The sequence below is a fragment of the Gekko japonicus genome, unplaced genomic scaffold (assembly GCF_001447785.1).
Source record: "Gekko japonicus isolate JY-2015 unplaced genomic scaffold, Gekko_japonicus_V1.1 scaffold1544, whole genome shotgun sequence".
Taxonomy (NCBI): Eukaryota; Metazoa; Chordata; class Lepidosauria; order Squamata; family Gekkonidae; genus Gekko; species Gekko japonicus.
The window spans coordinates 94714-116004 of NW_015173180.1; the positions used below are offsets into that span (position 1 = coordinate 94714).

The 21291-nt window shown below is 45.8% G+C and overlaps 1 protein-coding gene across 1 annotated transcript in view; it reads right to left on the bottom strand.

Annotated features, from left to right (window-relative positions):
* The window catches only part of LOC107119948 (thrombospondin type-1 domain-containing protein 7B-like), a 419856-nt gene that overhangs the window by 64208 nt on the left and 334357 nt on the right, over positions 1 to 21291 (bottom strand). The window contains 2 exon segments of the mRNA XM_015422578.1: positions 767 to 920; positions 12149 to 12282. Of these exon segments, the coding sequence (XP_015278064.1) occupies positions 767 to 920; positions 12149 to 12282 (288 nt within the window).

The window sequence follows — 21291 nt, forward strand, 5'->3', positions numbered from 1 at the left end:
CTCTGCGATTCAGAGGATTAGTGCCTCTGAATATGGAGGTTCCCCTTAGTCACCATGGCTAGTAGCCATTGATAGACTTATCCTCCGTGGATCTATCTAATCCAGACTGTCAAATATATGGCCCAGGGGTAACCTGCCCATCCAGGGCTCTTATCCGGCCCATGAGCAACTGGGGGGGAACCAGTCCAAATGTGGATCGGAATGGTCTGTATTAGAGTATTATACCCCCTGCTGAGGTCCCTCCCTTCCCCAAACACAGCCCCTCCCGAGGGTCTTCCCCCAGATCTCCAGGGATTTCCCAACCCAGAGTTGGCAACCGTAAGGGGCAAGGAGGGGTGGTTTCACCCCAAGCTCTGCTGAGAAGAAGTATGGGTCATGCTCAGTGGTAAAATATCTTCGGTTCCTAGCATGGCCCGACAAAGTGACATTTATGTCAGATCTGGCCCTCATAACAAAAAGAGTTTGACACCTCTGATCTAATCCCTTTTAAAGCTGTTTATTCCTGTGGCCATCACTACATCCTCTGACAGTGAATGCCACATTTTAATCACTTTCTGTGTAAAGTAGTATTTCCTTTTGTCTGTCCTGAAGTTACTGTCCATCAGTTTCATTGGATGTCATCTGGGTCTAAAATGCTTGGTTTTGATCTGGATATGTGCTCTGACAATTTTGCTGGATTCTTTGCTGATCAAGTCTTTAAAATAAAGACTGCTGATAAAATATTTTAACACAGCAAGAGTTATGAAACATCACAGAACTAGTTTACCTGTGAGCACTGGCTCCAGCGACCCCACTCTGAAACTACACATTCACTGGGGCAATAGAGGGTACACTTTTGAGTGTCAAGTGGAATTTCAGACTGGTTACAAAACTTATTGGCCACAGTCTCTCCTTCGCCATCTTCAGTGGTGTTTACACATCTACAGGAGAAGAAATGTGTAATTGGTTGAACATTCCATGCTGAACAAATCACAAACAACAAATTGTGAGTACACCCTGTGGCTATCTTTTGATTTATTAGTGATTCAGCATGATTTAATAATTCTGTAGCTATTATATATGCTAATTTTGAATTGGATATAATTGTTAAAGATTCGAACCCTAAGTCTTCCTTCAGCTTGCACTGTGCCCTCTTCCCTTGCGAGGTGGTCTTCCCCTGTAGAATATGTTCCTAGAGTGCTAGGACCCTATGTTTATGCTAGACCAGAGTTTTCCAATGAGCCCAAATGCACCTATCGCTAGACCAAAGTGCTGCACAGTGGAAGACCATCTTTGCAAAGGGCAAAAGATGGGTACAAACAGAATCAAGGATCCAAATCAAAATTTTCTTCATCGCTGATGGTCTCCAAATATTTGTGAAGAAAAACGGGGGCTGCACCAAGGCAAAACAAAGATGAAGGAACAAATTGGTGCAGAGGGAAATAATCTTTGAAAATAATTATTAAAGATTATTATTATTACATTAGTAAAGATTCTATTTCCCTCAGCACCAATTTGTTTCTTCATCTTCCTCCAAATATTTGTCTCATCTTGTATCTCACAAGATTCTGATTAATTGAATGATCCCCAGTGTAGAACAGAAACATGCAATGAACGAAGGCATTAAACCCAGGGCTATTTTTGGGCAGGAACGCACAGGAACGGAGTTCCGGCTGGCTTCCAAGTTGGCCACGCCCAGCAGGAACTCATTAGCATAATAGGCCACACCCAACATCCGAAACTCATTAGGACTGGCTACATTAGGGGTGTGTGGCCTAACATGCAAAGGAGTGCCTGCTACAAAAAAAGGCCCTGGGTTTTGACAACAAACAAGGTAAACAGAATAAGAAGCAAAAGGTGGGTGTGGCTGGATGAGCACACTTCTGGTAACACAGGGTGTGGCCTAATATGCTAATGAGTTTCTGCTGTTGGGTGTGGCCTATTATGCTAATGAGTTCCTGCTGGGCTTTTTCTACCAAAAAAGCCCTGATTAAACCAAACACTAATGCAGGGCAGAGATAGGATTACTATGGGCTGGGAGCAATGCTTTCATGAATGAAGCAAGTTTGCAGAAGTGATTTTTAATCCTCTTCTTCTTTCCACTATAGCTCCCTGTAACTCTGAACAGCCGTTGATAACAGTCTGGGAACCCTCCAGATAGTGTGCCACGTGGCGTGGCAGGGGTTCACCAGGAAGGTGGTCTTGGCAGAAATTGCCTCCCCTTTACGTGCACTTGGGTGGAGCTCCAATCTGAGGTGTTTAGTCTATTCCTAGAAGAGTGACTCTGCCTGTTCTCCCTACTTTCTGCAGCTGTAGACCACATGGCTTAGCTTGGGTTGCAGCTTTTTCCAAGAGGTACAAAAAGCTGAAAAGAGACGGGAAAATGATATTAATCAAGTCAGTGAATTTGTTCTAAACAGAAGTGTTTAGATCTAAAGAAGATTTTTTTTCCCCTCTACAGACTAGCATTATTTTTAAACTGTCTCCTACAGCATAAACCAGATGGGCCACTTCCAGAAACCGCATAAACATTGTGTGCTTTTTAAGAAAACAACCAAACTCTAGAGAAGGTCCTGGGAACAATACAAGAAACAGGCCAGCTGGTAGAAAGTGCCTTTAAGTCTCACCAGCTTATGGTAGAGTTGCCAGTCCCCAGGTGGGGGTGGGGGACCCACCAGGTTGGAGCCCCTCCCCCACTTTAGGGCTATCAGGAAGGGGGGAATGGCCACTGAAAAGGGATGCTCTAAGGTTGCCAGGTCTGGGTTGGAAAATACCTGGAGACTTTGGGGGAGGGTGCGGTTTGGGGAGGAGAAGGGCTTCAGCATGGTACAATGCCACAGAGTCCACCCTTCAAAGCAGCCATTTTCTCCAGGGGAGCTGATCTCTATCAGCTGGAGATCACCTTATTCACGGCGGGGGGCTCCCGGATGGTGTCCTGAGTTTTCATAGAGTTTTCCCCTCAGTACAAACCTAGGTTTACATAGAGTTTTCCCCTCAGATGGCTGTGGCCCCGCCCCCAGCGTGCCTGGCGTCATCATGTCACATCCGGCTGACATGCACGCCGGGGTGGGGTTCCCCCCGGGGCCCAAATCCGCAGCGGCAGAAATCGGGCCTCCAAAGCGGGGGATTATCCGCCCCCCGGGGGGACTTGGCAGCCCTATCTCTATCAGCTGGAGATCAGTTGTAAAAGCAAGACATCTCCATGCCCCAGCTGGAGGCTGGCAACCCTAGGATGCTCTATCATTCCCCCCTCCTAGTCTCTGTGGAAGGGAGACAAGTTTAAGGGTAGAGTGTCCCCTGCATTTAAAAGCTGGACTGCGCAGCCTGTGCACAGTGCATTGAGTTGTTTGTTAGCAAGATGAGGTAGGTTAGAGCTCTCCTCGAAGGGGCCAAAGCCTGCCCACCCCATTCCATTCAGGATGACTGGTCGGCACTCACTTTTTCTTTTCAAATTGTGTGTGTATGGCTGGGTCCAGTTGGGGGGGGGGGGAGAGGCAGCAACTTACAACTTTACTTAGGGCCTGTCTATACCCACAGAAGTGAAGCTTGAGAGCAGCTGCCTCTTGACTCGAGCCATCCCCTTCTTTAACTGAGCTTCCTGGCAGTCCTTCAATTAGTCCTTACCCTTGCCTGGCAGCTGTGGGTTCTTGCTCTGCCTCCCACTCGTCCCCTGTGTGTGTGTGGGTGCATGGCTCCTAGGGCAAGTTGCTGCCTGGCCCCAGCTATTAATCATAAAGCTTCCAATCCTGCCCCTTCTCCCCCGCCAAAGCCTTTCAGTTTAATTCTTGGTATAAGCTTTTGTATGCAGGCACACGTCTTAAAGGTGCCACTGGACTCAAACCGTTTCTGAACAAAGTTTGTTTGCAATCCTTAACTCACTATGAAGCGGCACCTAGAAAGCAACTGAATTACTTCAGACTTAATCAAGTTACACCGTTTCAAGATGCTTCCTCAAATACCCATACCTCTCACAAAAATCACTAGGGTTACAGCCTTAAGCACACTTTCCAGGGAGTGAGCCCCATTAACTGAATTGGGATTGACTCCTGAATAGACTTGTTTGCCGTGAACTTAGTAGCCAGAACCAAGCCATTCTCTCTCAGCATCCACCCCACCCTTTCATCCCTCTGCAATATGAGAGTAATACTACATAGCACCTGATAGGGTTGTCAGTAAAGATTGCACCAAGATAATATTTGTGTCACTTGCAGGGGTCATTTGGGGGGGATGCGGGGGGACGCCATCCCCCCGGGTGAGGTGCGGGAGGGCGGGGCCTGGAGCTCCCTCCTGGTGCCCGCTGGAGGTCACCGCCGGCTGTGGGGAGGACACACTTCCGGTGATGTCAGGGTGTGTGGCATATGCTAATGAGTTATGCTAATGAGTCCCCCTAGCTCTTTTTCTACGAAATGACCCCTGGTCACTTGGTTGTCTCTGTGGAGACATTAAGCACTGTAGGATGGCAGAGGGCTCATCCCTGAACCTGAAGACTTCTACTGTGGAATGAATTTACCAGAGCATAGTTCTGGGGGGGGGGGCAGGACTTCCTGTTCTGTAATACATGCATACGTCCATTCAAAGAGTGTATATGCCTACCAACAGGGCTGGAAGCTTATTTATTATCTACAACATTTATAATGCAGGGATTATGCAGGGGGGGGGGAAATACAGACCCCTCTTAGGTGGTGTATGTGTGTCTTTACAACATCACATCAGAATGGGGTATTCCTACTTGGATGCATGCAAGAATCCCTCATCTGAGGTGGCCATTGCTATATGGGATATGACTGATGATCACATTTAAGGGGGTGACAGCCAGTGTTCCCTCTAAGCTGAGTCAGTGTGAGCTGGCTCACAGTTTCTTAGCCTCTGGCTCACACATTTTTGTCTTAACTCGGGAAGGATGGCTCCAGAGCAAACTAATCGATGCAGTAGCCAAATTGCTCGCTCACAACTTTCATGCCAGTAGCTCACAAAGTAGAATTTTTGCTCACGAGACTCCGCAGCTTAGAGGGAGCATTGGTGACAGCCCTAGTCATATTTTATATCCAAGACAAGCACCTTTGAGTACACACTGAATGATTTTCCCTGGCCATGCCATCCACCCCCACCGCTGGTTCCCTGGCCATGCCATCCACTCCCACAGCTGGCACTAAGGGCCAGGGCTGCCTTCCAGCACAGCTGGCAAAGCTTCCACACAGTCCCAGGAACTCTCTTTTTAGAAATAAGTTCTCCTCTCCCTTCCCTTGGCAGACTTCTGTGAGTGTAAATCAAAGTAATTTTTTACATTGATAAAGCATGCGCTAGTAGTCTACTACCAGCCGTGAAAGTGACACAGTGCTCTGTGCCTGCCCACTTTTCTCCTCTGCACGGGCACCTGAAAGTCCCTGTAAAGAGGATAACGTTACAATGATCTCTGTATGCCAAGTCCTGCTTTTTAACAAAGCAGGAAGAGCACTGAAAATGGCAAAATACTCATTGGGGGATTAAGAGCCCAGCTTTCCAGTGACTGTAATAAAGAATTATCTACCCAGCCTTTACTCAATAGCTTTCTCTTCTGCTCTGAAGGAGGATCTTAATTTTTTTAAAAAGACACAGGTTAAAAAGCCACTTAGCATGCTTGCGCAGTCACCGCTTCCTCAGGCGTTTTTGTGCCCTAGGCGGGGCTACCTTCTGGCGCCCCCCGCCTGCGCGCCCACCAATTATGGGGGTTGCCAACCTACAGGCGGGGCCTGGAGAGAAGGTTCCCGATGGGTCCCTGCCTCCCTCCGCCGCCATGAGTCCTAAAGGTGCTCCTGGATCCCCCTTTACTCTTTAAAGCTGCTCCAGACAGACAGACAGGGCGACCCATCTGCAGGGTGTGTGGGTCAAAATGGGGACTGGCTGACAGGGCTTTTACAAAGCGCCGCCGCACCGCTTCCCCCCACATCATCGCGAACTCAGAAGGCGGGATGAAGGCAGGGGGACCGGCAGCAGCAGCACCACCTCCACTGCCACAACGAGAGACGGGAGGGACCCCCGCCGATGAAGGGTTCCCTTCACGTGGCGGTGGTTGCCCCGGAGCCAGCTCGGTGGAGGCGGGTCCCGTCTGGTGGGCGGGAGGGGTCTGGGGCTCACCAGTCCCGCCCCTCCTTCCCTCCTGTCCCACTTACCTTGGCCCTCCCCGAGCAGCAGGCAGGAGGTGCCCGGGACAGCAGGCAGGAGGTGCCCAGGAAGGAGGGAGCCCCTGAAGCGGGTGGGTGATGGCGGGCGGGCGAGCGAGCGTGTAGCCGGGGCTGGCGGATGGCAGCTGCAGCAGCAGCCTCTGCACCTGCACGGACCGGCTGCCGGCCAGGGGACAGGGAGCGGGTGCGTCAGGCCGGGCGAGCCCCCATTGGAAGACAGGCCGTCTGAGCCCACCCCAGCCCCAAGTTCCCTACATGTGGCGGGTGGCGGCTGCCCCGGAGCCAGGTCGGCGGAGGCGGGTCTCGTCTGGTGGGCGGGAGGGGTCACCAGTCCTGCCTTTCCTTCCCTCCCATCCCGCTTACCTTGGCTCTCCCCGAGTAGCAGGCAGGAGGCGCCCGAGAAGAAGGAAGCCCCTGAAGCGGGTGGGTGAGGGGTGGGCGGGTGAGCGCGCATCCGGGGCCCACCACCGGATGGATGTGCAGGGTGCCTTGGGCAGTGCTTTTGGAGGGGAAGGCACAGTTTGGGGGGGCGGTGCCAAAAGCCTTGCATCTCCATGACCGCCGCCGCCTCTTTCTCCCTGAATCTGGCAGCAAGCTCAGTGCTTTCTGGACTCGGGGAGAAAGAGGTGGCGGTCATGGAGATGCAAGGGTTTTGGCACCGCCCCCCAAAAACTGTGCCTTCCCCTCCAAAAGCACTGCCCAAGGTGCCCCGCACATCCCCCGGCTAGCAGCCGGTCCACGGAGGTGCAGAAGCTGCTGCTGCGGCTGCCGTCCACCAGCCTCGGCTGCGCGCTCGCTGGGTCCAGTTTGGCGCCCCAAGGGCCAGCTCGCGCTCTAGGCGAATGCCTAGTTTGCCTAGCGGGTGAGCCGGCCCTGCACTTCCTGTATTGCCACTTATAAGTTACAGTCCTGATCTATGTGGGGATGGAGCTATTTGGCCAAGCCCTGGTCAGTCTTCTAAATACAGCAGGGAAGAAAGCATGGATTTCTAGGGCAGAAAACTGCTTGAAGTTGTGTTGATAGAACTGCAGTTGTCGGATTTTTAAGTTAGAAATTTGATAGGAAACCCACTTAAAACACACACCACCAACATACACCAACACACGAGGCAGAAATGATGAGAAGCTAATGGGACAGCAAATATCGAACAGCTTTTTATTTATTTTGACAGCTTTGACATCAGTGAAATCAGCTGAACCTGAAAATTTGAGTTGCCTAAGGCTTCCAAGTAAGTGCATTTCTGAGGAATAATTTTAGGAAGGTAGTTGCTGGTCTGATGCTTAGGAAGCTCATCTCCAGACCACAGAGGTCAGTTCCCCTGGACAAAATGGATGCTATGGAGCATGAACACTGTGGTGTTGTACCCTACTGAAGTCCCTGACCTCCCCAGGCTCTATCCCAAGTCTCCAGAAATTTCCCTACCTGGGGCTTGCAACTCTACCCCCCCACCACCACTGGTCAGGAGGGTTTGGGGTAGGGGTGACATATGCTAAGCCATTAATCATGTACTTCTCGCCTCCCGATTGGCAGACATAGAGGAGCACCAATGAATCCCAGCAGGCACAGACACCAGCAAGATTTTTGTGGTATGACCTTTTGAGAGTTGAAGCTCCCTTCCTTGGTCTCTAAAGTGCTACTGGATTTGAGCCTAGCTCTTCAACTGCAGACCAACATGGCTACCCTCCAAAGCAGGTATAGAATGTATCCTTGCTAGACAGTCCTTAAATTACTTCAGAAGAAGAAGAGGAGGAGGAGGAGGAGATTGGATTTATACCCCGCCCTTCACTACCCAAGAGAGTCTCAGAGCGGCTTACAAACGCCTTTCCCTTCCCTTCCCCACAACAGACACCCTGTGAGGTACGTGGGGCTGAGAGAGCTCTGACAGAAACTGTTCTTTTTCAAGAACAGCTCTGACAGAACTATGGCTTGCCCGAGGTCATCCAGCAGGTGCAAGTGGAGGAGTGGGGAATCAAATCTGGTTCTCCCAGATTAGAGTCCGCGCACTTAGCCACTACGCCAAACTGGCCAATTTGACTAGGCTAACAGAGCAGAGGATTTAGGACACATGTTTTCTGATTAGAAACGAGAGGGAGATCTGGTCTACAAAATAAATACCTGATGCTGACAGAATAACAGTGAAGTACATAGAAAAGAGAATGTAGTATGCTGTAGTTTGTATAGGACATCTCCAAGGGCCAATAAGAATTTCCTTGAGTGTGAATTTATCTTAAACTTTCAAATTGCCAAGTCCCTAAAGCATAAAGAGCTGCAAATTCTTTTCTGTGGCAAAGGGAATGTGACTGACACATACTTGGCCACAGAGTTATCTGAGTTCTGATAGAGCTATTTAGCCTTGCAATTGTGTGTGACCTGAGAAAAGAGCAGTAACTGAGTCTTACCAGGTTGGGAATGGCTTCCAATGTTTAAGGGGGAAGCCCAGATTTGTTGTGAACTGAGAGATATTATATAGCAAGCTTCCATGCTAAAGCAGCCTGAGTATGGGGGCAAGGGTAGGGTAGGGGAAAATATGGTTCATTTGTGATTTATTAGCAGATACTTGAAAATATTAGGATGTGAAAAATACTAAGATGTTAGAGTGCCAGACTAACATCTCGGAGACCCGGTTTTGAATCCCTACTGTGCCATGGAAAGCTGCTAGGCACCCTTGGGTCCGTCAAACACTCTCAGCCTAAGAATGGAGAAGAAGAAAATTATGGAAGCCCCTTTGGGTCCCCATTGGAGAGAAATGTAAAATATACTTGGGGGTCATGTAAAATATACTTGGGAGAAATGTAAAATAAATGTCATTTTTGTCACACTGTCCTGTCCGCGCGAGCTGTGCCAAGCCAACGCCTCTAGGTGTGAGTCAACCAGTCCGTCAGACAGTGGAGCAGTCCCTCAGGCAGTGGCAGAGCAAAAAAAAACACACAATACCTTGTTGTTTTTAAAGATGAATGGCTGAGCAAAAGCCAGTTCAAAATCTGGCTTCGTAACAAGACTTTGAAACAGCAGAATGTATGTGGTGCCACCACAGGATATCTGTGCGTTACGCGGGGAAAGGTGCTCTAATAAATCATGTGAAAGGTATGAAGCACAAAGAGGTGGAGAAACAGTATAGATAGACACTGCCAGTGACCACCACCTTTGAAAAACCAGATTCCTCACAAGCTAATCAGGTTACTGCAGCTGAAATGGTAACAGTGCACCACAGTGGCTACTTCCACAATGTCATTTTTGTCACACTGTCCTGTCCGCGCGAGCTGTGCCAAGCCAACGCCTCTAGGTGTGAGTCAACCATGACTACTGAGAGAGCTTAAATCATCTTTATTCAACTTCTCACGCATTCAGAAATCAGTTACTCACAGTCGGGCTGATATATCTGGGTGGAAAGTTACATCTTGTGATCTAGGTTAGTTCAATAGCTGCGGTGAGAAAGAGATGGACTTCCCCTCGCCTTGCAGTAAGGGTTGAATGGACAAAGAAACGGAAAAGAACCATGAAGTCAGGAAATTGCTCTTAATGAGCCAGTCAGAGGGAAGCTTCTGGGACCCCTAACTGTGAACTACAATTCCCAGGAGCAACAAGTCTTAAAGATACAGCGCAGTTTTACTAAACTACAGATAACGCTGACTGGGGGAGCACACACACATTTCTCCCAATTGCTTCGGGGGTTCCCCCACCATGTGTTTTGCTTTCTCTAGTAGTCCCAGAGGGAGCAAAACACATGTGGAAAGGGGGGGGCCCCAAAGCAATAGGGAAAAATGAATGACAAAAATGACAGTGAGGAAGTGGCCAGTGTTATGCAACATCATAGTTACGCAAGTCAAGACTGCACAAATAAACTGCTGCCAAGAATGTTGCCTGATTCTGGCATAGCAAAAAAGATGTCTTGTGGATAGACAAAAGCCACCCGCTTTGTGGAGAACATTTTGGCACCAAAATCCATAGAATTGTTGGGATGTTACACACTTTTTCTCAATAGGATGTGACGTCTCCAACAAGGGAAACAGGAAATTCTTTCCTGTGACTGTTCCGTTACTTTTCTGTAACAGAGAGAATTAAAGAAGGATTGCTTGACTTTTATAATGACAATGAGGAGAGCAGTGAGGCAACTGCAGCACAGCTCTGCAGTGTGCTACACGACAATGGTCTCAGTTTGGACAAGGGTACCATCTTACGTTGCTGACAATGCTGCAGTGAATTTTGGGAAACACAAGTCAGTGTTTCAGAAATGCAGCTTAACAAGGGACTGATAAACGTGGGCTGCAAATGCCATGTACTTCACAATTGCCTTAAAACAGGGAAGACAGCACTGAGTTTTAATGGAGAAGTCTTTGTCACACAAATATACGGCAGGTTCTCATGCTCGGTCAAAAGTACAGACTCCCTGAGGTCCTTCTTTGAGTTTGTAGATATAGAGTATAGGGATCTGATTTGGCATTGCCCAACACAGTGGTTGTCACTTATGCCTGCTGCTGAATGGGTTCTTCAGTGCTGGCATGCACTGAGGGATTCCTTCCCGTCATGTGGGGAAGAAGAATGTGAAAAAAATTGTGTGGGATGGATTCAGTTCAGAAGAAGAGTCATCTTCTTACACAATTTGATGGCATTGTTCAATCCCATGGTGAAAAACCCTAGAAAGTGCCAATGTTAGTGCCACGGAATTCCACAGTTCTAGGGAAGATCTGTTACAGCCATTCTGGTCAACCTCTCTGCATCTCAAAGGGCAAAATTCCAAACAGAAGCAGACCAGACATTCTCAAGGTGCATTGACTACCTTGAGAAATGGTATAATTTCGATACGTCAATTTACAAAGACATGGCACTGATCTTGCTTGACAGTCCTGTGATGTGGGATCCGTTAGTCTTGTCAAAGCTCTTAATTTTGGCCCTGATATAATAGACACTGACAAGCTGTTCAATGATTTCTGCACAAAGCTCTTAATTTTGGCCCTGATATAATAGACACTGACAAGCTTCTGCATTGTGTCAAAATGCCAAAAAGAGATTTTCTTCCAGGGAGAGAAGATAGACCAGAGATGGGTAAAGTTGTTCAGGCACATTCCAGACAGTGGTGAAAGCTATCTGCTGAAGTTGGTCTCTTTTGCACTGTCTGTCCCTGTATCCAATGCCTACTGTGAGAAGTCTTCAGCTTAATGACACAACTCTGGAGTAAGGAAAGACACCGGCTGAGTGATACAGCCTTTTCAAAGCAGAAATCCAGGTGAAACTGAATTTCAGGGTGCACTGTGAAGAATTCTGTGGGACCAGAGTTGCTGAAAGCAGCAAGAAGCCAATATAAGTATTGCTTTCCTTCCTGAAAGCAGAAAGCGGTATAACCATGACAGTTTCTCTTGTTTTGTTCACTTGTTTGTCATGTGCTGTTTGCTTGGGTTTTTGTTTCATAGCAGGGAGCTGCTATGGAGGTTAAGATCTACCCATCTTGGTTAAATCTGTATCGCAAATTTGTTACTGTATTTTATTGTAACTTATTGTCTGTAAATTATGTGTTTATTGTTGTAACCTTGGCACATGGTGCCCTTGTCAGCCGCCCTGAGCCTTCGGGGTAGGGCGGGATATAAATCCAAATATAAATAAATAAATAATTGCTAAATGTTTGAATTAGAGTATTTTATCGTAAAGCTTTTTGTTATTTTTCCACTGGAAGGAGGCCTAAAAACCTACAAGTAACATAAATTGGGGGAAAGGTGGGGGTGGAAAGAGATATAAGGCAGTGCGTTTAAATTTGAATTTTGAAAGGAGGAGGTGACTTCAGAGGAAGAGGCCATCCAGATCCGGGCCACCTACACAGTCTAATACTTGTAGTAGTTTCACAAGATCAGCATTACAAAAATGACACAAAGTATGTTTTTGGGGTAGACTGGCCTAGTTTCTTAAAACTCCGATTTCAAAACCTTCAGTCGGCCCAAGCTTGCTTCGGCGGGGAGGGCGGGGTATAAATCAAATAAATAAATAAACAAATAAATTCTACTTTTATTTCTACGCACCTGATTTTCCTAGTCTGTATACCTTCTCCACAATGGAGGGAGTTTTGCTCACTGTTAATTTCACATGAAGACCAGGGTTCTGTTTCCCAGGAATATTGATTGCAGTCACTGTAACATGGGGTTGCCTCATACACCTTCAAGGGGGGAAAAAACAACAACATGCAAAATTATACATATCGACCACCAAAGAAAGTATCTCCAAAGAAATGGTTATCAAGACCACATTTTTTAAAAAATTCCTCACTCTTTCTCATATACACCCTACTGAGAAACATTTTGACTTATGCTTCTTATAAGCAAATATACTGTAGCACTAAACCTATCAGTTCATTAAGGTCTAGTAAAAATGTGCAGGGATGCAAAAATTAACAACCCAAAAACTAAAACAAAAATCCCCAAAGATAACATGTATGCAACTTCTTAGAAAAGAGAAAAAACAACAACCATTCTTTACTGAATTACTGAACAAGAGTTCCATTGCAATGTCATTGCTACTAACACCTTATTATATTATGATTTTAGTATTGTTTAATTGTTACATGTTGTTCTTAATCGTATTTTATGTGTATTGTTAAAATTCTTCATGCTTTATGTAAGCCGCCCTGAGCCGGCTTTGGCCAGGAGGGCAAGATAGAAGTCTAATCAAATCAAATCATTGTTCTGATGGCTCACACAAAATTTATCAGATACCTTCTCCTACAATCGCACAACAGATTGCATTTTTTAAAAGTTATCTATGGCACTAACTGACAAAAAATCCTTCCTTTTATAGATTTTATGTTACCTTAATACTTAACTTACAATAAGAAAATGAAACATTACACACCAATTTGTTTCTATGCTCAAGACACACACAGAGTCGTAATTGGTTTTTCTGTCTTTCTTACCCAAGGCCCAAGGACCACTTATTTATAAAAAGTCTCTAAGGGCAAACCACAGCAGTGACACATGAACTCTGCTTTCTATACATAGTAAAAAGCAACCAAGAGGAATAGACAAATCATCACCAGCTTGCCTCCAAACCTTATTTTAAAAATGCAATGCTTTGTTTAAAAATTGTGACTGAATAATGTTTTCCAGAGAGGATTTAAAAATATGGTGTACACGATTCATTTATTTTGCTTCCAGGTCTCTGAATGTAGACACTAAATTCAGGTTGTCTGCCTAGTTATAGGCAAAGTGCAGACAGAATCTTCATTGCTAGTCAAAGTAAAGCATAATGTATTGAAATCAGGGAGAAAATAAAACAACAATGCTTGCACAGTTCAGAATGCGGAAAGGTTTCATTCCTAAGCGACTATCTGGAAGGCATTTAATATGGTGGGGGTTGGGGGGGATTTTACCTTCCCATCGTTGCATGGTTTGCCTCATTCTTTGACTGAGAAAATTGTGGCTCTTGGTCTTTTCATATTATATACTATGATCTGCATGTCGGGAGTTTTGTATAGGAAAGCACAACAGTGTCATTTTTCATTAGTTTTAGTTTTCACTCTTAGCTTGTTGTGAGTATTTTCACCCCATCTATGCTCTTTGCCATTGTCCCATTTTGGTTGCTTCTTTTGGAACTCTTTTACTAACCCCCATTTTTATGGTGAGGGTTGCCAACCTCCAGGTGCTTTGGAGGGCAAACTTTTATATCTAGCTGATGTCCCTCCCCTTCCCAAACCCTGTCTTCCCCAGGCTCTACCCCCAGTCTCCAGGAATTTCCCAAGCTGGAATTGGCAACCCTATGATGGCATTTATATTTTACTAGGAATAAAGCCCGTTGTGGAAATAAATACAGTAAGCTCTAGAAAGAGGCTCTTGGTGGGTGCCCTGGCCTTGGGCACTCAGTGTCGATTTGCTGTGGTGATCTCAGCAGGGTATAATGACACAGAGCTTACCATTTTCTCCAGGGGAACTGATCTCTGCCATCTGAAGAGGAGTTGTAATTCTATGTGATCTCCACCCCTCACCTGGAGATTAGCAGCAATGGCTCCCCAGGATGAAATGGTTGGTTTGGAGGGTGCAGTCTATGGTATTGTATTTGTCTGAGGTCCCACCCCTTCTCAAATCCCACCCTCTCCAGGCTCTACTCCTCAAATATCCAGGAATTTCCTAACCTGGAGTTGGCAACCCTAGCTCCTTCTCAGCCAACCATCAACCTACCTTTATCTGCCCCTCTGACTTCAGCTTTCCATCTCCTCCCCCACCTGCAGCCTCTACCTAGGAAAAGAAGTCTTTCTCCGCAGTGGGGACCCATGCAGGGGGGAAGCAACTTCAGGAGGGTATAATGACACAGAGTCCACCCTGCAAAGCAGCCGTTTTCTCCAGAGGAGCTGATCTGTGCCATCTGAAGAGCAGTTTTAATTCTGAGTGATCTCTAGCCCTCATCTGGAGATTGCATCAAAACACAAACACTCCGTGAATAACTTATGAACAGAAGTAGAAAGAATATATTATCCAAGACAATTTTAACAATTCATAACAGTTCAACTATTTCTCCAATGCAAACACTCTTATAATTTCTTAAAGGGTTGTACTTAATACAAAAGACAAATTCCAAATAAAGTACACCAATCTTCTGTATAAGATGCTTCAGGAGAGCAGATGCTTCAAAAAAGTGAAAGTTCCACAGAAAAACAAAAGTTCCACGTTAAGAGAGTAGCAGCTATACACTGCCGGCTTCAGTGCTTCGTTTGCTTCCTGCTTCCTCAGATAGCTGATACTCTTCTAGCTGTGAAATCAAAAGATCATTTAACAATTCTCCGTAGACCAGTTTTCCAAATCCAGTCACCCCATAAACATGTTGTTCTTTCTGTTGACAATGCTTCTACAATACAGTGAAGCATCTGCTCTCCTGAAGCATCTTATACAGAAGATTGGTGTACTTTATCTGAAATCTGTCTTTTGTATTAAGTACTGTTGGATCCTAACCCTTTAACAAATTATAAGAGTGTTTGCATTGGAGAAATAGTTGAACTGTTAAGAATGGTTAAAATTGTCTTGGGTGATATATTCTTTCTACTTCTGTTTGTAAGTTATTCACAGAGTGTTTGTGTTTTGATACAACCTCCTCCCGTGAGCTCTCTTTTGGATATAACTCACCTGGAGATTGGCAGCAATTGTTCCCCAGGAGAAAATGGCTGGTTTGGACAGTGCTATGGCATTCTGTTCAGCTGAGGCCTCTCCCCTCCCCAAACTCTGACTTCCATAGACTCCACCAAAAAATCTCAAGGAATTTCTGAACCTGGAGCTGGCAACTCTAGTCAGGACTGGCCCCAGTGAGTTCCCCACAAAGGCCAAAGTAGGCCTGGAAAGGGCCTTTGCCTTTTTACTGACAGAACCAAGCTTGGTTGCCTAGCAACAGCCACTGAGGGAAAAGATAGCCCCACAGCAGGAGGAGAAGAGAATGGCTTGACAGCCGGTAGGCCATCTCAGTAGCCAGCCTGTCACAGAGGAGCAAAGCAGAAGAGAGAGACAGCTGTCTTTGCAGCTTATTCTGTCAAGAAAGAGTAGTGTCCAGACTGACAGTGGGCAGGAGAAAAGAGTGGACCTAGCCCCCAGCCAATGGCATGCGAGTATTGAGTGTTGGTTAATGGGCCAATGGCTGATGGAGCACACAGCACAGCCAGTGGGAGAGCTAGAAAGTGCTAACACGTTAGGGCATTTATATATATCAGATACCAATTCCACGACATTTCTATGCAAAGGCATGTGTCAGTTTTACATAGAAATGGTGTAAAATTGATATAAGCAGACTAGTCATGGAATCTGGTAATTTTGTGAAGGGGGAGGAGTGACTCCATGATGGAAAGGAAAGAGGGGTTTTCAGCTTCACCATTCTAGGATAAACCCACCACAAGGACTATGCATTTTTTCACACTACAGCTAAACCCACAATAATCATGTAGGATGTTTTTGGCACATGTAGCTAAAGGACAAATCATATATTCAATTTCCTTCAGCATTTTGAAGTGGCATAGTGCCACATGGGTAGCAATGAATGAATATTTATCTGTTCTCATCCCCTTGATTGCGGTTATGTTGACACATCTCATTTGATAGGAAACTGCATGTTGTACTTTCCCAACCATTTTATCCCAAATTATGAGTATGTTTTAAATACAGCAGTGATATACCACTTCCATTCAGCTGGCTTCCCACACACTACACTAGGGTTGCCAAATGAAATTTACCAGCTGGCGGGGGGCTTCCGGCTGGCGATCCCGAGTTTTCTCCTCAAATGGCTGTGGCCCCGCCCCCAGCGTGCCTGGCGTCATGATGTCACGTCTGGGTTTCCCCCGGGGGCCGATTCCGTGGGGGTGGAAATCGGACCTCCAAAGCGGGGGGAAATCCGCCCCCCGGGAGGATTTGGCAGCCCTACACTACACTCATGATTCTCTGGTGGCTAAATGTGGGAACTGCAAAGAGAGGCATACAGAAACACTTGTTTATATTTGTTCCAGTTTGTGCTTGCTGTGTTTTTTGCTCTGTAGCCAGAGCAAGGAAGTGGAGTGATTTTAAGGTCCTGCAAATCCAGATGCACTCTTCCACTTTTACGACACAGTTCTACAAAGCAGAGGTAGGAAGAAATGCATCGCTGCCTGCCAGGTTCTGTCCTAGGTAATTGTAGTCCAGCTGGAGAAATTATTTTCTGGCATGTATAATTCTCTGGAGAGTATAAACCAAATGAGGGGGAGCTGTCTGTCATGTATGTGTCAGGGAGGAACTGCAATTTGTATGTAATTCCATAATATTTTCCAAAGGGAGTTTTTCTTCTAACATGAAAAGCAGCTGTGTTTGGGCAGGAAAGGGCAGTTTAACCCTCTCCTTAGAAGGTTCTAAGGGCAAAATAGGGACCCATAACCTGAAAACAACTCATTTTCATCATAAAGAAAGCCCTTGGTCATTATATGTAATATGTAGTTCATCCCCATATGTTTGTTAGGATCAATGTTACAGTACTGGTTTTTCCATTTCAAATTTCTCTCTGTGTCAAAAAAAAGAAAAAGAAAAGATGTGGGATCTAATTTTTAAAACAACTGATTTCAAACCAAGTATTTTTACAGCATATAGAGAAATGAAATTATTATTAAGTATGCTACAGTATCTGCTGCATCAGGTCACATCCTACTAATTCGTTAAAGCAGGGGGCTTCTCATTCAGCAAACAATTGAGATGCATCTGTACTCTCTGGATACATCTGTTTTGCATGATCACACAGTTTTGCCACAGACACTGTCCTTCCACCCATCTGCTGCCTCTTCCTCCTTCAATGTTTATAAGGTGCACAGTAAGAGTTTTAAAAACCTGAGATTTTTGAGTTGAGACTTACTACTTAGGTGACTCTGTGTGCCTCTGATATGTGCCCATGAAACCAGTTCAACTTGTGATCCGTTCGTCCAATCACTTTTTAAATTAATGCTGCTGACTGTGTAGTCACAAAAAATCAGGCAATACAGTCTATATTGCTCATTTGAGGAATGCATCTGATTATGCAGCTACGAAGAGAGGACGAACTGTGAGTGATTCCATGCTTTACAAGTTCAACCCTTTAACGACCTGACCACCATACTGAGGGCTATGTCCCTCAGTTATGTCAATCAAAAAGGTTTCGTTTATAAACTAAGCAAAAACAGCTTTAAATGCCCTTTCACCACATGTTATTTTGGCCAACATGGAGTTGGGAACACACATTTACTGAGATACTGTGTAATTCTAGCCTAATTTTCATTACAAAGTTATAAACAGCTCTCTTTGGCATTTTATCCCACATTCTTTAGTACTAGCCATTTCTGTTATCTGCCCCAAATTCAATGCTGCTGGGAAGCAGATTTATCCCCGGCTTCCCCACAGCATCTTTACACATTCCTGTATCTCCTGGGGTCTGCCTGACTTTTCTATCATTTTTCTCAAACCTGATTTGGTCCAAAGGTTTGGGAAAAATCACAGGAAAGCATGGATGGATATTGCATGGGTGGGAAGACTGAGATTTTCTCATGCAAATGGCAGCCATTTTCCCTGATGCTGTCCCTGTGGCAGATATTACTTCCCCCTTCTACCAGGAGGCTTTTAATTTTTTTTTTAACAATTCTGTACTAGCATATAGTTATATCAATAGACCAGGGTAACAATAGGTGTAACAGGTTGTCTGAATGCTCAGCTTTTTAAAAAGCACGTCTCTAATTCCTTCCTTTCTGGACAGATAAGGAGAAATGCATACAGGTGCAATGGAAGGGACAAGGGACTTACTTATTAAAAAAGTAAAACCTAGGAATTCACAGAACCTGTTGCATGTATTGTTACAATGGTATATCAATATAACACTATTCTAGTGCAAAAGTCCCAAGGGAGGGAGGGTGACTACTGCTAGGGGGATTGGGCCACAAAAACTGCAGGGAAACTTGCCATTTCGAAGCCCCACTGCTGCTGTTCTTCAACTGCATCTGCACCAGCAATGGGGAGATCACACCCCATGCCACTCCCTGTGTGGACACCACCACTGAAACACCTACGCAGTGGGAGTGCAACTGAATACATTCTAGGAGTTAATATTGCAAACTCCTTAAGCATGCGAACCGTAATATAGGCAGTTCCTAGTTTAAATCAGCCATGGTCTTTCTAGGTAGTCTTAGGCCAACCTTTATTTTCTCAGGCTCAGCACTCAGCCTGCAATGAGGAGATAATAATACTGACTATTACATTGTTGTAAGAATTACTGAGATAGTGAACACTCAAATAGAGTTCTAAGCATTGCAATACATGCACACTTCTTCAGTGAGGTAGCCTAGCCTGTATTTTGTCCCTCGATATCAAAGTAAAACTAATGTGTCCATTATCAGCTAAGTAAGACCCACGAGGTCTTCACCTTCTAAACTGCTCCTTTTCTCCTGACAACATGCCAAACAATGAAGCAACAGCTGACAAAGAGATGATGTGCCTATTAAAGCAGACACCATATAAATTCACCTCAAACACTATGAGCGGATGAAGCACAATATCAGTTCAAGGCAAAAGTGTATACAGCGCTCTCATGGTCATGTCAATGCTAAATAGCTGCAAAAATATAGATCTGTTATTGATGGCAAATGGGAAAGCCTGACTCAGGGGACAGAAAATGTGACACTTGTCGTATGGAAGTATTTTGAGCAGACATTTGCTGCCCTGTCCCTGGCAGAGTAAAGGAATGAACGGCAGGTAGAGGAGGCTGCAGGGCTATGTAAGCAAAAGAGGAGACATATGGTACCAGTGATATGATATGCCACATACAGAGAAGAAGAGTAAGACAACTAGGACCTCTTACTCCTTCTTGTCTTCCCTCTGACTCAAGGAATCTTTGGAGCCTCATTCATTTGCCATTCTCCTGGCAAACAATTCTGGTTAATGCTAAGTTGTTTGCCCATAAAAATAATCATCTAGGACAGTGATGGCGAACCTTTTAGAGACCGAGTGCCCAAACCGCGACCCAAAACCCACTTATTTATCGCAAAGTGCCAACACGGCCATTTAACCTGAATACTGAGGTTTTACTTTAGAAAAAACAACTCATACATTAACTTAAGATGACCCAAACAAAGTAAGGAAAGCAATCCCAAATGCTTTCATTTACTCAAAATTATTTGGCAGAGAATTCGACACTTTAATGATGGTCTGGGCCTGGCTGGGGCGATGGCACGCGTGCCCACAGAGAGGGCTCTGAGTGCCGCCTCTGGCACCCGTGCCATAGGTTCGCCACCACTGATCTAGGATTTAAACCTGTATGAACATAGTGGGTGTGTAGTTTATAATGCAGCCAGCCAGCATGACATAGTGGTTACAGTGTCAGACTAGGATCTGGGAGTCTGAGGTTCAAATTCCCACTTTCCCATGGAAGCTTGCTGGGTGAACTTGGACAAGACATTCTCACAGGGTGGTTGTTGTGGAGAACAATGTTGTAAGCCCCTTGGTGTCTAAATAAATAAATATAAATCTAGTTGGATGAAGCTGCAGGCCATGTGCTAGAACACTTCCTCAAGTATGCAGCCTAGAATCAGCAGAGGCATTGTAATCCACTGATACTCCATTTTACTCACAAGGCAATATCTCAGACAAGCGTATGCACCTAGTGTTGGATCCTAAAGGAATTCTATTAGTGTACCATTCATCCAGATGCCTTACAGAGACTTCTTAGCTGAGCTCACCAAGGTGATCCTACAGGTAGGTATGAAGACTCCTAAACTAGGGTCCCGTTCACACTTGCCGGGAAACGCGGGGGGGGGGGATGGCTGTTTGCACCGGCACAGTGTGTCCTGCTGCAAACACGATCAGACAGGATGGCAGTTTCCTTCCTCGGCACACGTGAATAGGGCAGTGGTTAGATCCTTCCTGTAAAACAATCACTGGATCTTGTGGACACACAGGTGTCCTTGCCCCAAGTCCAGTATGCTATTTGCTACATTTGATATGTGCCCAACTAAGATGTCTTTATGGACTACAGCTTCTTCAGATAAGCATTGTTCCTCCAAAACAGAGAAATCTAATCATGCACATAGGTAAGAGCCAAGATCTGGACACATGTGTGTGCATAGTCTGAAAACCTAACTGCTACACCCAGGACCGGCTGGCTCACTAGGCAAACTAGGCGCTTGCCTAGAGCGCGCTGGCCCTTAGGGGCGCCAAACTGGCACCCGCCCCCCCGCTGTCCTGGTTCAGCTGCAAACACTACTGAGTTTTACACATGTTATGATCTTTCTGATGATACAAACGCCAATTCCACCAAAGAACTTAGCCCTCTGGGCACAGAAGAGTCACTCAGCTAATTCAAAGAAGAACCTAAGTAGGGGGGCTATTACATTAGGACACTCAAGTTGCAACTGACTTATGGCAACTCCAGCAAGGCAAGTGAGAAGCAGAGGTTGTTTGCGACTGCGAGTGCCTTTCTTTGCAGAGTCTTCCTTGGTAGAAGCCAGATGTGCAAAGCAGGTAAAGTTACAAAATCAAAAGTGAATGTTAAGAGCATGGGTGCCAGGGGAACGGGAGGTCCGGGGTACAGATCCAATTAACGGGTCCAAGCCATGGTGGGCGCATGGGGGGGGGGGCGCCAGAAGGGATCCTCGCCTAGGGTGCAAAATAAGCTGGGGCCGGCCCTGGCATCCCTAATGTGAAGTTTCTCTTTGACCTGT